This window comes from Scleropages formosus, chromosome 23 (assembly GCF_900964775.1).
Source record: "Scleropages formosus chromosome 23, fSclFor1.1, whole genome shotgun sequence".
Lineage (NCBI taxonomy): Eukaryota > Metazoa > Chordata > Actinopteri > Osteoglossiformes > Osteoglossidae > Scleropages > Scleropages formosus.
In genome coordinates this window covers 16,633,387-16,650,455 of record NC_041828.1, presented here as the reverse complement: position 1 = coordinate 16,650,455, position 17,069 = coordinate 16,633,387, and the positions used below count along the sequence as shown (strand labels likewise).

Genomic DNA, 17,069 nt, shown 5'->3' with positions numbered 1-17,069 from the left:
CACTATATTAACTAGCAAAAAACATTACACTTATGCATGTGAGATTCTTTTCTGCAAAGCAACATACACCCAAGGTACACGCTGTTCATCAACGTAAGAGCCTTAAACACAGACCCACAATTATGAAAGCACATCTTGCTTGTTTGTTTAGTACCACCACACACACACACACACACAGACAGACAGTGTGTACAGTGACTTGTCCCGAGCAGGGTCTCGGTGAGCCGGGACTTAGCCCGGCAACACGGTGCAGGGCTGGAGGAGGAGGGGACACACCCTCGATGAGACACCAGTCCGCTGCAAGGCACCCAAGGTAGGACTCGAACCCCAGACCTGCCACACAGTGGGCTCTGGCTAAACCCCCACCAAATGGCAATGGGACTTGTTACTCATTAAAGTCAGTGTGCAACTAATGAGCTTCTGCAGCACGTTGCCTTCAGGGGCAAAAACCCTCCGAAAATGGGTCCGTGGTCAGCTGGGTTACGAGGTCACGTTCGCCATTGATTGTAGCATCTTGGGGAAGTATCTGCCACTAAGCACCCTTAGAAATCACCCTGTTGGTGCATTTATTTCTAGACACATCTTACTGACTGAGTTCAGGGGAAGTACATTGATCAAAGGTACTACAGCAGGAGAGGATTTCAACAGCAACCTACAAATTGTAAAGCACCAGCGGTAACCAGGATGTTGCGTGTTCTCCATTTTGACTGTATTTACATTACAATTAGGCTGTAACAGGCACAGCAGGGACCAGAGTGGTTAGAGCTACTGGGTATTTTGAGCCTGAATCCTACTTCCTGCTTTAGTACCCTTGATCAAGGTACTTGCTCTAAATTGTTCCTGTAAAAGCATTACCTGGCTGTATAAACGGTTAAATCGATGTAAACTGCTTTGGAGAAGCGTCACATAAATTTAATCTTGTAGCTGAATCTCTTCTCCAAAGCAATGTACAATGCAGAGTAAACAAAAATGTATTTCACAACAAAGAGCTTCCAAAATACATTTACATTTATTCATTTAGCAGACGCTTTTGTCCAAAGCGACGTACATCTCAGCAAAAGTACAATTTATGCATTATATTGAGAGAAGGAGACATAGCTGCAGACATGAAAGTCTCAAGCAAACCTAGTTTGTTACCTACAACTTGCTACACCGAGGTTCGTCGACATAGACATGACTATTGAAATTCAGTTGATTGTTTCTGCTCCTGTACATTACATGAGTAGCTGCTTGTAGAACAGAGTCAGATAGTACTAAAGTGACCATTACAAATGGTATAATGTTAATTATGTGACTGTTAGATCAGTGGATTTGAGAGATGTTTTGAAACCTGTTTTGACAGTTGGAAGGGATTCAGCACTTCAGAAGAAATTCATTCCACAAGATTGGGGCCAAACCTGCAAATCTGCAGAATTTCCCATTTCGATCTTTCACGAGTGGAACCAGATTGGGCCAGTGGCAGAAGAAAGCATTGCTCTTGCTGGACTGTAGGGAATGATCAGGTCTTGTAGGTACCAGTTGCAGTTCCCATGTCGAGTCTTGAACTTGATACAAGCAGTTACAGGAAACCAGTGGAGAATGATGAGGAAGGAAGATTTCTTTAAAGTTGCCTACAAGTCTCCTTTATCATTATGTTTTTATTTCAAAAAAGAGACCATTTGAATATTTTTGCATTGTCAAGTTTATTCTTAAATTCCCTACTCCCCCTATACAAGAAAAACAGACTTTTCACAAAGGCAGCAGTGAATTTTCAGTGAGTATTTATTCTGAGGGTGGGGAAAAACAAAATAAAATCACAGTGAATTTTTTTTTTTTCTTTTTCTTAAAGATGTCTGCTGTCATCTTTGGCCGGGATACATCCTATGAGTTTGTCCATGAGGCAAAATGAGTGGGAAATTCAAACTAAGATGGTTGACTTGTGGGCTTCTTCTTTACACACTCAATGGAGGAATGTACATTTCTTCAGAAATAAAACAAAGCAAAATAAGAGTTACCGTCAGGGATATGACAGCATTTTAACCCTCATAAAATAGTATAGACAAATAAAAAATAATTCTACAAAAATGGAACTAGTAATATTACACAACCGTAAACACACCGCTTGTTAATCTCTACACAAAACCAAAGTTCTTGGTCTTGATGGCCAGTAGGAGTTTCTGTTTGAGGATCTGCTTAGAGGAGTATAGTGGCACGTAGAGGCGGGAGATGCAGGTGTTGGCGGTGGGCAGGTGCTGGTCATCAGGGGGGCGGATAGTGATTGAAGGCATGGGCTGGAAGCCCTCCTCACTGGCTGGTAGGGATGGACTGGATGTCCAAAAGTACACCTGTAGTGACAAAAGTGAAAGCAGTTAGCCTGTAGCAAGGACTGAAAGTGAACAGTCTAAGAACATGCACTTAATGTATTTAATTCTTTAAGCTGATTTTTTTTTCCAGAAGCTGTACTTGTCCCATGACAAATTTGGTAACAGAATATCCATGTGATCAACCTTGTCACACTGTTTGCAAAAATATTTCACACCGTTGAGGTTTTTACTTGTGTATTATTGTGCTCTTACCAGATCCTGTCTCTCAGTCATACTCATCTTCTCAACAATGGACCAGAACCAGCGCTTGAACTGCAGTAGCTTTTCAGCATTTTCCCCTGTTCAGATTAAGGCAGTAAACTCATTAAAACAAGTCTACGTGTAAATAAAGGGAACCTCAGCCAAGAAAGAAATAAGGAATCGGATGTGAATTAACACACATGCTGGTAAAGTGTGCCATGTACCTGACTCGTCGTTGAAGGAAGTAAAGCTGATGAGCATCTGTACGTTGACCTCACCACAGCCATTGACAAGTAACCTGAAGTCCTCAGCAGTCAGGTCCTCAAGGGAGTTCTTGGGCAGCACATCCAAAAGGCCCTTCCTCATTGCCTGAGACAGAAAAAAAAAGAAAACAAACAAACAAAAAAAAAAAAAACCTTTCAGTTCTCCATATGCAGCTCTCTGGAGACCACTGTTCTAAAAAATATTTCTAGAGATAGATGCATTGTTCCTGTCCAGGTGTTACATAAATGTCAGCTGTACAAAGTGGTGCAGCTGTCAAAAAAAAAAAAAAAAAAAAAAAAAAAAAAAAATGCAGATTGGGAAGGCAAAACCACTCTTTTTGAGCTTCAGTTTGCAGTCAAACTGGAAGCCTACTGAGTTGTACTCACATGCAGAGGCTGTTCTGCCACCACCAGCATGCGATGTTCTGCATACTTCCTCACATACTCGTACACATTCAGCGGAGTCACGGGCATGTTCACCCCTCCAGCCAGGAGCTCTACCTGAAACACAGCCAGCAGCCAAAATTAACTCAGGCTTCTAGCCGCATGTGGGTCAACTGCTGATAAACTGTACTGAGCATCTGGGATTCCTCAGAACTGAACTTTTAAGAAGAGTTGTGTTAATATTCTGTTAAACAATTCACTGTTCATTTCTGAATTAATTTATATTCTGTCCCATTTATATTGAAAGGGTAAAAACTGTTTATGCTCCCTGGAGCACAATGAAACAAACAAACTGAACTAGATCTTTACCTGCCCAGAGCCTTCCTCCTTGCAAAGGTCAATGGCAAAGGCCAGGTCCATTGCGGCAAACACAGCGTCTGCCTCCCCAGTCTGAGCGTGGCGAATGAGTTGCCGCAGGCTTTCGTACATCACCGGGTCGAAGAACGCAAAGTCATGCCAGTTTACCTGCACAGAAGGCCCTCGTGAGGAATGTGGCACACACAGTAGGATGTATCCTTATGTCCTCAAGTGGCTAGAAGTATTAAGCACTTACTTTTCTCCCCAGTAACACCTTAATGACGTGTCTGTTCAAGGTGATCGGGCACAGTTCATTCTGCAGCAGGCACAACCCAAGTATTCTGGAAAGAAAGGACACAGATTTCTTCTGTGTTTAATACCGTTTTTGGCAGTACTGTTGATGGAAATGAACAAAGAGGAGCTCATACCTGCCAATGTTGCGAAAGCAGTTCAGGCGGGCCTCTGTGTTTTTGCCAGGTCGGGGGGAGTAGAAGCCCCTCTTGCCAGGCTGGTAAAAGAGGGGGGCGTTGTCATCACTGTCATCAGCATCATCTAGCTCCATGTCCACCACGCTGCGGCTGGAGCCATGTCTCTTGCGGTTGTCCTGTTGCTGAAAGGAGACCCAGTGTCAAGTGTGTCTACAGGTGAACTGTAACCAGCCCACAATCCTCTATTCAACATTTATCTCCTGTTACATTATGATCTGTGGTCTATATCTACACATTCCCTGCCACATAACCTTACACATTTTGGACTCATCCAAACCTACCTGGGCCTTATCTGATGTGTCCAGCAAGCCAAGGTCCAATATGCTGTCTGCCCCATTCTCACTGTAAAAGTAGTAAAGCAGAGTGAATAAAACAAACCAAACAAACAACAAAATAAGTATGACAGGAGCTGGAGGGAGCAGCCACTCATACCGTCCATGCGCAATGATGAGCTCCATGGCCTCCTCTACCCGAGCTCTCAGAGAGTCCTCGCTGGCCAGCAGCAACAGTAGTTGGGCGGGCGACAGCTCCAGCAGCATCCCTGTGATCTTACTGGCAAAGGCCTGACATACAGAATGCCGCACTCAAAATGTGAATTGGACACATCTAAACAAACTTCGTTTAAAAAAAAAAAAAAAACAAAAATTAAGGAAAACCATAATTTAATATGTATCATCAACAAGGTACTCCTTCCAAGTCTAAATACAGGCTTCCCTTGCATAAGGAGAGATATTTATTACAGAAAATCTGCTAGTATGGTGATTTCTCTTGGAACAAAGTTTATTACCATTTATTTAAATAGGAAAGACAAAAAATTTTTCCACCAAACATGCAAATATCCCACTTTATCTTTTAAATACTGAGAAACCCCAATTCAAAACCAAGCCCAGAATATCAGAACTGCTCTGGGCACCCTTAATTCCAGGTTTAATTTTGGTTACTATTGTCAGAGTAGTTTTGATTTGGGCTCCCAGGCCTTGACTCCTTATAAATAGCGTGAAATTCATCAGTCCCACTCATTGTGCATTATATTTCGCATTGGAGGATCGCTGCTGCAGTTCATTGTTATTCCGGTAAGTTTGTTTTGCTACTGCTATATGCCGACACGCATTCTTATCATGTAGTTGTACTGATAGTGTGTGGAAAGCTTCTGTTTTGTACCCTGTATTGTAGACTGGATTAATCAATGCTCCTGAGTGATAACCATGTGTTTGTTTTGGTTATTGTTGGGGTAGTTTCGATTTGGCCTCTCAGTTGACGTGAATTAGCCTACTTCAAATTGCAGTACGTGACGCAGAGCGGCAGCTTCAAGGTGTGATGACTCAGGGTACAAAGACAAGGGTGTCTAAATTCAGGAGCCCACCGAGAGAGGCCTCTGCTACTATGCGAGTTCTGCCGTCAGCATTGTGTTCCATGAGGGATCATGCCTCAAACATGTCATCAAAGTTGTCCACGGCACCCAAACTGTGAGACATCACTGTGAGAGACTCAGACGCCACTGCTGCTACAGTAACTTGGTTTATCCTTGTCTATCAAGCCCCCCTTTCTGTTTCAACCTCTCCATGGAACTCTGGAACTGCCAGTCTGTTGTGAAGAAGGCTGCCTTCATCCTGGTCTATGCCTTCCATCTCTCACTGGACCTCCTGGCCCTAACTGAAACCTGGATTACCCCAGACAACACAGCTACACCCGCAGTCCTCTTCACTAAATACTCATTCTTCCACACCCCTCATCCCTCTGGCAGAGGTGGAGGCACGGGCCTGCTCATCTCTCCCCGGTGGGAATATTCTGTTCTCCCTCTCCACCTGCATGGCCAGTCCTCCTTTGAATTGCATGTTGTCTCTATCACTATCCCAAACACTCTTGTTGTAGTTGATCTTTATGACAACGCTCCCGACAACGGACAAGTCTCAGCATCTGCCTGCCCTGATCAAGCTGGACCTCCCTGCGAAGTCACGGGCTCCGAATTTAGCCCCCGTCAAACGGAAATCTCTGATCTCCTGCTGTCACACAGAGCCACCACCTGCTCCCTCGATCTGATCCCAACGACACTCCTACAGAACATCTTCCCACAACTCTCCACCTTCATTTCGATCATCATCAACTCCTCGCTCTCCTCTGGCTGCTTCCCATCTGCTTTCAAAACTGCCCTGATTTCACCTTTGGTAAAGAAACACTCTCTGGATCCTGACTCAGTGCAAAACTACAGGCCAGTCTCCCTCCTCTCTCAAGAACTGTGGAAGGGGCAACCTGTGATCAACTATCTAAATTCCTCACCCAGAACCATCTCCTCGATGGTTATCAGTCTGCATTCAAAGTTGGTCACTCCACCAAGACAGCGCTCCTGGCAGTGTCTGATGCTTTCTGATGCTACTATGTGACCTCCCTCTCCTCGACCTGTTTGCAGCATTCAACACTGTCGACCACTGGATTCTACTCTCCTCCCTTGGTCAGCCTGGCATCAAAGGAACAGCACTAAAATGGTTCGAGTCCCATCTGTCAAACAAATCCTACAAAGTGGTCTGGCAGGGCTCCTGTTCATCTCCTCGGCCTCTTTCAACTGGTGTCCTGCAGGACTCTGTACTGGGCCCTCTACTCTTCTCAGTCTACACCTCTTCCCTCGACCATGTCATCCCCTTTCATGGATTCAACTACCACTACTACACCTATGACACCCCGCTCATTCCTCTCCTCCATCTCATCCACCCGCTTGGTGGTCCCATGTATGAAAGGTCCAAAAGCAAAAGCACAAAGGTTCTCGGTTCTGGCTCCAATATGGTAGAACGACACCTCACTCACAACTGGTGAAATCTGTCCACCTTTAAAAGGGATCTTAAAACTCACCTTTTCTGGACTCACTTCACCCATGACCTCTTAAGTTCATATAATGTGTAAATGTTCATGAACTATAACTTTGAGATCATACCTGTTAACAGATAAACCTTTACACAGCTACTCCTGTAATGTAAATCGTTTATATATTTAAACAACTATACACATATATATAATTAGGAATGTGATTAGAAACTGTTGATATTTGGATAAAGTTTTATGCAGCTACTCGTGTGATGTACATTGGTTCATACGGTGGAAAGTAACTAACTGTACTTTAGAATCACGTGTCTCCATCTAAGTCTTTCTGCTAATGTAATGCACACATTGTATTTTGTATGAGATGTACGTCGCTTTGGAGAAAAGCATCTGCTAAATGAATAAATGTACATGTTTAAGACCAAGAGGTTCAAAATTTACCACACATTTGAGTGCTAGCCTTTTCCATCTCCTACCCCTCTCATTTCTTTACATTCATTCTCTTTTTATTTTATTATTCAGTTGTTCTTGCGCTGGACCATGGCACAGCAGGTTGAACTGGTGCCTCATAACCCCTGGATCTACCTATGGGGAATTTGCATGCTGTCTCCATGTTGGTGCATGTTTCCTCCTATAGTGCAAAAACATGTTTCATGTGAACTGAATACTAGTTTGTCATGCAAAGGAAGCCATGTGCATCTCACTGAAAAACACAGTTTGACTTTGAAATGAGTAAATCTGACAAGGTGGTTACCGGCTGCATGGCGTGGACCCGGGGGTACAGCCTCTCACCCAGGGCTTGTCTGTGGGCTGGCAGGGGGTCTGGCTCGTCGCTTGGGTTCCCCTCAGAAGCAGGCCTGAATGGCCTTGTGTCAATGGACAACTGCCTCCTTGAGTCCCTGAGTGGCACACAAAGAAGGCTGGACAGTAGCTCTCTTCAGCAAAATGTGGCAGCCAATGGGATGGAATGGTAAGACTCTGATGCTAAATAATGTTCCTGCCGAGGTGTAAGATATGAGAGAACTAGTTGCACAGTCTCACCTGTCCCTGTCTCTGCGGGATCCAGCTCGCAGACCACCACTCCTACGCTCTCGCTCCCGGTCACGGTTCCTCAGCCGCTGCATCAGATCTGATGAAATGGTTAAAAACAGTCTTAAGGAGAGCTTACAGAGGTGCAGGCCACTAACATATCTTAAGTTACAATGCAAGTCTGGAGAATCATAGCCAGACAAAATTAAGAATAAGAATAAACATTCTAAACCATTAATAAAACTCCTAATTTAAAAAGTTAACAGAACTATTTCTGAGATCTTAAAGTACGATGAAGTTGTAACAATAGAAGAACTACACGCACTGCTGGCCTGCATGCCCTTGCTGGCACTCTGCACGCAGTCCAGGTTGGGCAGCTTCTCGCTGGACAGGAAGGCCTGTGCCACCGCTGTGTAGAAGCTGCGTGCCACGCCACTGCCCTCCCCAGGCTCATCCTTGAAGGTGACCTTGACACGGTGAACTGCCATTGGTGTGGCAGCGCAGCGCCGGCCAAAGTGAGTGTTCAGCTGCCGCATGGTTTGCTGGATAAGCTGATCACGGTCGCGGTCCACCTCCAGGGCCAGGTCACGGGACTGCTGGTTCCGAAGCTTCTCCATCTCCCGGCGGAATTTGGATTCCTTCACCTCAAAGCCTCCAAGCTCTGTTAGGATCTGCAGGGGTTAAAAAACTGCTTTAATTTCTGGTAATTTTCCTCCCTCCACAGTCTTCATTACTGTCCCCATCACATTTTCACGCATAAAATTACGACAACCTCATGAAGAGGTCATTGCGTCTAGAGGGCCATGGTACCCACCGATCCAGGCTCAGCACCCACATCCTCCATAAAGACACGGCCAAAGAGTTCCAGCGACAGGCGCCAACGGCCCAGCAACATGTCATGGGAGATCACCATTCCCATGAAGCTACAATGAGGCCTGAGATAAAGGAAGCAGAACATCTCAACTTAACCAAACAAATATATTAAATTACATATTTTGGCAAAGACATTAAAGAGAAGACATTTAAATTTCACTGGTACAGAAGTTACTTTTTGGTGATGGCTATGTGCACTGAAAGGTTACTTGGAAGGGAAGGCAAAGACACACCTGAAAGAGGTAAGGGGTGGTCCCTCGCTCTCTGTCAGCCCAATCTCAGCCAGCAGACTGCTCTTGAGTTGGGCTGCCAGGTCATGGGCGGATGGACCAGGCTTGGGACCAGCTGTGTGGTCCTCTGCTGGGGTCTGCTGTTCGCTGGCCTTCTGGCGAGCCTGCATGTTCATTACATTCTTCATATTGGCAGAGTAGGACATCTTGGTTGGCAGCACCTATGGTGAAAATCCGGGAGACATGTTGACTTCCTTCTTAACACCTTAGTATTAGGACTCTGTTAAAGTGCACTTTATCATTTGTCCCAATAAAAAGTAGACATTGCTAAAAGCAACAAAGATGTAGAGGAACATACAAAGTGTAGTTGTAACAGGTTATTTACCTCAAGGCAATTTCTGTCCAGTGCCGCCTCTGTGAGGCCCTTGCTGGCATTGTAGGAGGAGGAGTATAGGCCCTGGCTTGGCCTCCCAAACAGATCCTCCTTTCGTGCATTTGGCTGTATTCAACAGTGGGGAAAAAAAAGACTTATATTTTGTTTTAAACACATGAAATAGAGCTCCTATCATCATACGTGTGAGCAAAATATAAAGGACAATCAGTTATACTAGAAAAAAGGCAAGCCATCTACATGTTTAAAAAAAAAAAAAAAAAAAAAAAAAAAAAAAATCTTGTATGCAAAATACACAAACTTATGGAAAAAAAATAAAGAAATTGATTCCAAATGGTTCTGGATGAAACGCACACAGACACAACCATGTACAAAATGATGGAGTGGTAACTGGCTTTTCAATCACACAAAATACTGGAAGATGAAGTCAGACTTACCTGTAACAGGTGGGGTTGGTCTGCCAAGGGAATGGCCTCTGCCAGCGGCACCTCAAAGGGGTTTGGGGGGATGCAGCCGAGGAAGGTCATAGAGTCAGAGCGGCGGAAGAAGGGATGGTTCTGACCTGTCTCTGCAGGCATGGGGTCTTCATCCTTGTCGTGGAGGGTAGAACCTGAGGGGTAGAGGGGATGTCAGTCTAATGTTTATAGTGACACTGGAGGAAAAGTGAAGAGGATGTATAAATCAAACTGTTAGGCATTACAGGACAATGGGGTGAGCATAACTCCTATCACAATGACTAGACAGTTTACATTACAATTTTCCATTGCTGTTTATAAACCTTTGCATGGTGCACTTTGAGGAGTACAATATGAATCTGGGGGGGGGGGGGGGGAACTCATGGATCAATGACTATGTTAAACTCACTTTGATTAGTGTCCTCATCATTTTCATGCTCAGAGTCCTCATTGTCCAGGCCCAACTCCAAGATCTCACGGGTCCTACACACACAGGAGATAATACAAAATATGACACTGGTACTACAATAAAAACCAAGAATCGATTAATCAATTATGCTCTATGCATCTGAATGTTGCAAAATAACATTTTGTTAGTAAAAATCACAATAATTTCTCAGATTTTCAGATGGATTTTAATCTCTGAATAATAAGTAAACCAGCAGACAGTGACATGGTAATTGCCAGTGAATTAGAGCGGCTGCACAAGGCCAAGAGGGCTGACCTCTTTCTGTCCAGCTGTGTGGTCTCCAGGGTGGTTTGCTGGTTCATTGCCTTGATCCAGTAGATAAGTGCCTGGAAAACGTAGGCCACGTGTTTGAGTGAACACACATCCAGCACGGGCAGCACGTCCGAATGTTCATCATGGTGTGAACGCATAAGGGATAGGGCATAGTTCAAAAAGTCCCCTCGCGCTGACATCATGCCCTGGCGGGCACTAAGGAGGGTCGCAGCTCGCCTGCATCAGACACACATGAACACAGTTGTTATTCCACCAGCATTACTAGCTATGCCAATAACAACACCCTTTATCCAAGATTATAATGTTTTACAGAAAAGTCGTTAAAATATGAGGTTTATCATATGTTCACATCTGAACATTGCTCAGGATTCTCTTTGATTGGAACTCTGGATCTCTTTCATGGTTCCTCCTATCCTTGACATGTGTCAGTGCAGGCCTCTCACCTGCGGCCCTCCAATGTCCTGAGGCTGGCCTCCTCACGTGCCGTCATGCGCTCTCGACGCCCAGCATGTTGTGCAGCATGCAGCGGGTGGCTAGGGTGACTTGGATCACCTGCTGAGGCCAGTGCTGACCCATAGCGCAGCTGTGCCTCCGTTGAGTCCATGATGGACACCATCCAATTCCAAGTGGGGACAAGCTTCTCCTCCACATAGTTCTAAAACAGTGTTGCGAATGGTTGTAAAACAACATTCAAAAGCAGCCTATGACACATTCTACAGGGAACGCTACATATTAACCATAACAGAACACCTAAATACATTCTCAGAAAGTTCCTCACAAATACTTCATCAAAAATTAAATATTTTCTCTCTCTATTCAGCACATATCTACTATTCAATTGAAAGTTAAAAAAAAAAAAAAAAAAAACATTTAATATGACCTTTCAGTAACAGTATTGACAGTATTGTTACGTGTAAGGCATGACCAACTACACAGACAGCATGAGGCTGGGCCAATGACAGAGCAGCCCCACCACCCACCTGTAAGTTGACAGCATCCTGGAAGGTGAGCTTGACAGCAGCCGGGTACTGGGAGTAGACCAGGTGGTTGTATTTGGGAATGAGGCCCATTAAGTCGGAGATCTGGCGAATGACGATGCTGTATGCACGTGCCAGGCTACTGGCTGATGTCAGGTAGCTGCTGGAGCTGCTGGCCTCCAAGGCAGCGGCAGCAGCAGCTGCACTGGTGCTGATGGCACCGCTGCGCCGAAGGTTGGATGGGTCGATGTAGATGAGACCAGTGGAGCTTGCTGTGCAGAGACAACACAAGAGCATCCCTTACACTCAGAGTTAGCGCCGCATAGGGAGAAACCTAAACAATACTCTACAGTGTGCTTTCATGGAACAGTTTATCAATGTAAAACTCAACACTTAGCCAAATAAAGTCAATCAGCGTAACATACAGTGTCTTAAGAGGATAAGCTAGGGAATTATTTGCTGTAATGAAGGCAGTGCTCACCTGCAGGTGTGGAAGAGCCAGAAGGCGCGCTCCCCGTGGCACGCTGGCTGGGTGCATTGCGCACTGCCCACTGCATGGAGCGTGGAGCTTGGGCAGCACTGTTAGCGTGGGCAGCTCCTGCAGTCCGCTCCAGAGGCTCGTCCACCAGGTAGGTCTCCTGGTCCACGTCATCACTCTGGCTGCTGCTGCTGTCTGAGTCACTCGAGTCATTGGACTGTGAATCGTCCTCTGAAAAGAAGGCAGGGACACTGCTGGCACCTTTGAAAAGGGAGCAGAGGGTGGGGTTTGAAACAGAGACAGTTCAGTGGTAGGGGGGCTGACAGGGTGGGGCCCTGAGACACTGTAGTTAGTGCTTGACTACAGCCACTTCTGTCACACAATGAGCACTCATACTGGCTTGACAGTTAATCACACAAAGCAAGTCCATAGCAAAGTAGTACACACTGCGGTGTAGTGGTTTGATTGGTAATAACCAGACAGCATTTTATGTAAGGGGTAGAGCAGTTAGGTTTAAAGAGCTTAAAGTCATGAATTCTACTATTACATCCGTACAAGCCCCACAGCTGTTAGCAATGAGTTTAAAATGTGTTAGTCTATTACGCAAATAGGACTATGCCAAAAAACACGACAGGCATTTTAACGTGTTAATGAAGAGTCGTGTTAGAAGGTAAGGGATGGACACAGGCTGTGCTGGAGGAAGCCTTCTGATAAACGCGGAGGTCAAAGTTCACGCTCATCCTGACATGTGCATTTGAAACGAAGAAGAACCCATACCAAAGAAAGGAAATGCCAAGGACACCCTACTTCCTGCAAACGACATAAATGGCCATTGAACCAAAGGCTAAGCTCTGTCCCTAAATATCTTCATTTCAACTTAACGAGGAATGACTGCAAACCGATTCATTCTAAATGTTATTAGTCAGACTAGGGCCAATTCAATGTTACATGAAGAGTGTGCAACAATGCATTTTAGTATGTACACAAAAATCTGAAAACTAAAAGAATTACTATAGAATCCATTTATACAGATTAATGCAGACAAATCTAAAACTGACCATTAAATAATTTATGGGTGTCAAAGTTTCTTGTGCAAAAAGAACATTTAAGAAACCCATCTGAGTACCTGCTTCAGAGCCAGCTGTTGCTGCGGTGACGACACTCCTGCGCCCACTGGCATTGTCCTGGTTGCTATGGTTGCTTTCACTGTCACTTTCGGTCTCAGCTGCTGCCAATAAATCCAGCTCCATGTCACTGCCTGAGGGACAATGAACCTGTTAGTTGTGCATTATCATCCTAATGGCCTATGTTCAACAATAGATGGAATTCTGTAAACTATAGGTTAATGATGCCTTTTACCCCTAGGCTCATTCTAATTTAATTACTCTGAAAAAATTATTCCAAAAAGTGATCATCTGGCACCACATTAACCTGATCTTTTGGTCAATGTATGGTTTTTAGCCTTCTGATAGAGGAAGTAAGGTAGTCGTGCCATTTCAGGTGTTACATGTGGGAAATGAGCCCTGATACTTCTTAGGACCGGGTCAGGGTATTCTTGCAGCAGCCCAAATGGTTTCATATGGCTGAACAGACACAGCTTAGAGCAGTAACATCGCTACAAATGTGGCCTTACTGGGAAAGCAAACAACAAGATATGAGAGTGACAGGGTGGACAGATTGTTTACACTACCCTTACCATCCTCATCATGCTCATCGTGCTGCCCTTCCACCTCTGCATTCTCATCCCCCTGCTCTTCCTGGTCATCGTGATGATCTTCTTCACCGGCCACACCCTCCACTACCTCCACCTGAAGCAGACTCACAGCATTACTTAACAGTGCCATTCTATATAGGCATCATCTGAAGATGTAGAAAATGGAGCAGTGAAGCTGCAAAGCTGGGGTGAATGGTGTTGGCCTACCTCCTCAACGTCGGCAGACACAATCTCATCCTGCTCCTCGTCTCTCCCACGGACAGGCTGGGACTGGCTGCTGCGTCGCGGCTGTGGGTTCCTCATGATGTAGGAAGAGGTGGCCTGACTGGAGCTTTGTGACAGAAGGCAACATTGTGAACATACAACTACATGCCCACAGACAGCAGTGAAGCACAAACATAGCAAGGTATTACCTGCTGGAGTGGTCTGGGGACGGCCGAGGTGGGAGGGGCTCCACTGAAAACAGTTCCTCACTACCCTGCACAGCGTCAATGCTAGTGCTGGCTAGGGTAAAAGGTGCTGTGGGCCGGGCCACGCCCATGCGCACAGGTACAATAAGTGACTCAGCCACATTACACAGCTCCTCTACCGCATAGGGCAGAAGGGCCTGGAACACCCGGCGGCACTTTCCAATCGGCTGTGGGATGAAATTACTGAAACAGAGGGAGACACTTGCGGTCAGCACCCAGCCAAGAACATAGGATTTACAAACTATATGGACTACCACACATGAATGGGGGGAAAAAAGGTGTTGGGAAAACAATGCTCTAAAAGTTTGCTGTAATGTGAACTGTAGAATAGGTCAGACACCCATGCGAGGGATTAACACATACTTCTTTTTCTTAGATGAAGCCATCTCCACGCTGAGGATGACAAAGACTCTGGCCACAGAGCGCAAGAATCTCATGGTGACCTCGATGGCTTCCTCCCTGCGACCCGGAGTGTATTTGTTTTGCAGCTCTTTCACCAGGGTGCCCAGCAGGGTGTCAATGAACTGCACAAGGAAACAGACAAGGTCAAACAGGAAGGCAGTGGAAGAAAGGTGTACAAACTCCAAAGACCTGACCCATGGGTCTCCGAGGAGAGGGGATACAGACCCGGCTCAGGGTGATGTCTGGGGCACACTTGACGATGAGGCAGTGTGTGAAGCAATCCAGACGAATGGTTCCACTCTGCTGATTGAGGTACACCTGCTCTTCAGGGAGAAGGTGGCTTATCCTGCTGCTGGCACTCAGGCTAAGAACAAGAGGGGAAGTGAAGGTGAGCCGGAGGCCAAACACATACTGCTGAGATATGTGCGTGATGTCTGTCTTTCACTAACGGATCTTTGTTGTCCTGGGAGCCAAAAAGGATCATAGAGCGTAGGGCATTCCAGTCCTGCAGCACACGCTCCAAGGCCAACTGAGCGAAGCGTGGGGGCTCTAAGTCGTGGTCTGGCATGTCCGAGTCTGATAGGCAAAGCAAATAATGCACCAATGAGCATAAAATTGGCATGGTGACACGACATTTCCACACAGAAACTCACTTTCTTTTTTCTGGACTTTGACATGGATATATTCATGCTTGAAGATAAAAATGATTGAAATTGCTTTGGTTAAAGTCCTGTTTGGAAACACTGCTGACAACTGTTATAGTAAGAAACAAATTTTTGTCCAATTCTAGAATCAGCTCAAATTGGTTGGCAGCCAGAAGAGCATCAGTTGAAAGGGTAAACGATGAAAGATGGGGTTTCAAAGGTAACTAAACATTGATTCCCTGCTGTAAAATAAAAAATAAAAAAAGGAATTTATATGTACATGCAATGCGTGTGCGCGCACACACACACACACACACACACACACACACGAAGCAGTTTGATTTGTGCACCTTCAGCACTGGCAGCTTTGCGGTTGCGGTCCTCCCGGATGCGAGGCGGTCGATACTGGCAGTGCTCCACACTCTGCCTTGCAACAGTCTGGACTAAAAAGAGCAAGATGTGTTCCCCCCTGTGGTAAGGATGACAGGAAACACATCAGCACAAGGTCACAGGGACTGATACTTTATTCCTATGTCTAGCATCCGGTTACCTCCATTGAAGTGCCACCTGTTATGGTCCGACCAATGTGAATCACCCTGTCATTGCAATGAGCAATTTCAACAGAAGCACCTGTACTTGCCTGCTGTTGGGTGTCGTGACCAGGTTGGTGGTGGTAAGCAGCCTGTAGAGCAGGTCCAGGCGGGCAGATTTCTGCCCTGCAATTAGGGTCTTACACTTACACTTCTCCCAGCAATCACAGTAGGCAGTGGGAGAAGTCCTCTTGAGCCTGAACACAAAGGTTTGGGTTTTTACTTCCAAAGAGAGTCCATATCTATAAAGCACTGTAGACTCAGTAATAAACTTACTTGCAGTCATGTCCCTTGTGGCAAACCCTGGCACACTCTGTACAGCAGCAGAGAGATTCCAACAGGCCACATGTCCGGCATTCAAAGATATCCTGAAAACCAGCGGAGAGGAAGTAAGCTGTACATGCTCTGTGAGAAGCTGCAGCACTGAGACAGTCCCCTTTGCCTACCAAGGGCCTACCTGGTTTATATGCTCTGCTCCAGTCCAGGTGAAACTGCATGTGTCGTTGCAGCACAGTACATAGAGTGGGGAGTCATCTGGGTTGGTCCCAGGGGGGCAGATCATCTCCATAAATACAGAGTCTGCATCCTCCTTGTCCCCTGGCCCAGGATCACCTGTAGGTGGATAGCAAGAATAAATGAGGAATTGATTTAGCTAATTAGCATAAAGGTCAGTGATATGCAATGAATTAGCTGATTGAAAGTAACCTATAGAAGCAACATTTTTGTATATGAACAAATATTGCCTTTAGCTGCATATTACACAAATACGAACAGCTGTAAGGTTCTAGCTTTTAATGATTTCGTTATGTTTTCTGTTCACACTCAAGGCTGTGCAATCTCATGGTTCCCCTACCTTTGGCTATCTTCTGGGCTGCTTCTAGTATGGTGATTGCTGCTGGGTATGCCCTCCCACTGACAGCCAGCATGAAGGGGGTCATTCCACGGGCATCCCTGTCAAGTATGGCACCCATATTAGCATATAGATCTTGAGAGTTAAATGTAAACTACACATGATTCACTAAGCTCCAATTCCCTTGAAAAAAGATGTTAATACTTTGCAGACAGCAGCTCTCTGAGGTAGGGACGCAAAACAATGCTGTCACACATCATCTTAAGAATCAAGTGAGCGTTAGCTTTTCGGTCCTTGGAATCTACCAACGAGGGCTCAGATGAAGGACCTGGAAAAGAGCAGAACAACAGCTTAACAAACCAATACCAGCCCAGCATC

The 17,069-nt window shown here is 45.5% G+C and overlaps 1 protein-coding gene across 6 annotated transcripts in view; it reads right to left on the bottom strand.

Moving 5' to 3' along the window:
* Positions 1-1,743: 1,743 nt before the first annotated feature.
* ubr5 (ubiquitin protein ligase E3 component n-recognin 5) overlaps positions 1,744-17,069 on the bottom strand; it is a 34,555-nt gene continuing 19,229 nt past the window's right edge. For 5 of the 6 annotated variants that reach the window (XM_018727172.2, XM_018727174.2, XM_018727175.2 and 2 more), the window contains 34 exons: positions 16,896-17,019; positions 16,695-16,792; positions 16,299-16,453; positions 16,118-16,209; positions 15,892-16,038; positions 15,602-15,720; positions 15,057-15,183; positions 14,833-14,971; positions 14,569-14,729; positions 14,149-14,388; positions 13,943-14,066; positions 13,718-13,829; positions 13,148-13,279; positions 12,025-12,282; positions 11,547-11,815; positions 11,010-11,221; positions 10,549-10,782; positions 10,234-10,307; positions 9,807-9,979; positions 9,364-9,477; positions 8,982-9,199; positions 8,690-8,810; positions 8,201-8,546; positions 7,888-7,975; positions 7,601-7,745; positions 4,468-4,598; positions 4,317-4,377; positions 3,976-4,157; positions 3,804-3,888; positions 3,560-3,715; positions 3,194-3,307; positions 2,768-2,912; positions 2,556-2,641; positions 1,744-2,324 (listed from right to left, as the gene is read on the bottom strand). In XM_018727172.2, the coding sequence (XP_018582688.1) occupies positions 2,112-2,324; positions 2,556-2,641; positions 2,768-2,912; positions 3,194-3,307; positions 3,560-3,715; positions 3,804-3,888; positions 3,976-4,157; positions 4,317-4,377; positions 4,468-4,598; positions 7,601-7,745; positions 7,888-7,975; positions 8,201-8,546; positions 8,690-8,810; positions 8,982-9,199; positions 9,364-9,477; positions 9,807-9,979; positions 10,234-10,307; positions 10,549-10,782; positions 11,010-11,221; positions 11,547-11,815; positions 12,025-12,282; positions 13,148-13,279; positions 13,718-13,829; positions 13,943-14,066; positions 14,149-14,388; positions 14,569-14,729; positions 14,833-14,971; positions 15,057-15,183; positions 15,602-15,720; positions 15,892-16,038; positions 16,118-16,209; positions 16,299-16,453; positions 16,695-16,792; positions 16,896-17,019 (5,195 nt within the window). In that variant the 3' untranslated portion in view covers positions 1,744-2,111. The remainder of the gene's footprint in view (positions 2,325-2,555; positions 2,642-2,767; positions 2,913-3,193; positions 3,308-3,559; positions 3,716-3,803; positions 3,889-3,975; positions 4,158-4,316; positions 4,378-4,467; positions 4,599-7,600; positions 7,746-7,887; positions 7,976-8,200; positions 8,547-8,689; positions 8,811-8,981; positions 9,200-9,363; positions 9,478-9,806; positions 9,980-10,233; positions 10,308-10,548; positions 10,783-11,009; positions 11,222-11,546; positions 11,816-12,024; positions 12,283-13,147; positions 13,280-13,717; positions 13,830-13,942; positions 14,067-14,148; positions 14,389-14,568; positions 14,730-14,832; positions 14,972-15,056; positions 15,184-15,601; positions 15,721-15,891; positions 16,039-16,117; positions 16,210-16,298; positions 16,454-16,694; positions 16,793-16,895; positions 17,020-17,069) is intronic. The other variant, XM_018727173.2, reaches the window with a different exon arrangement.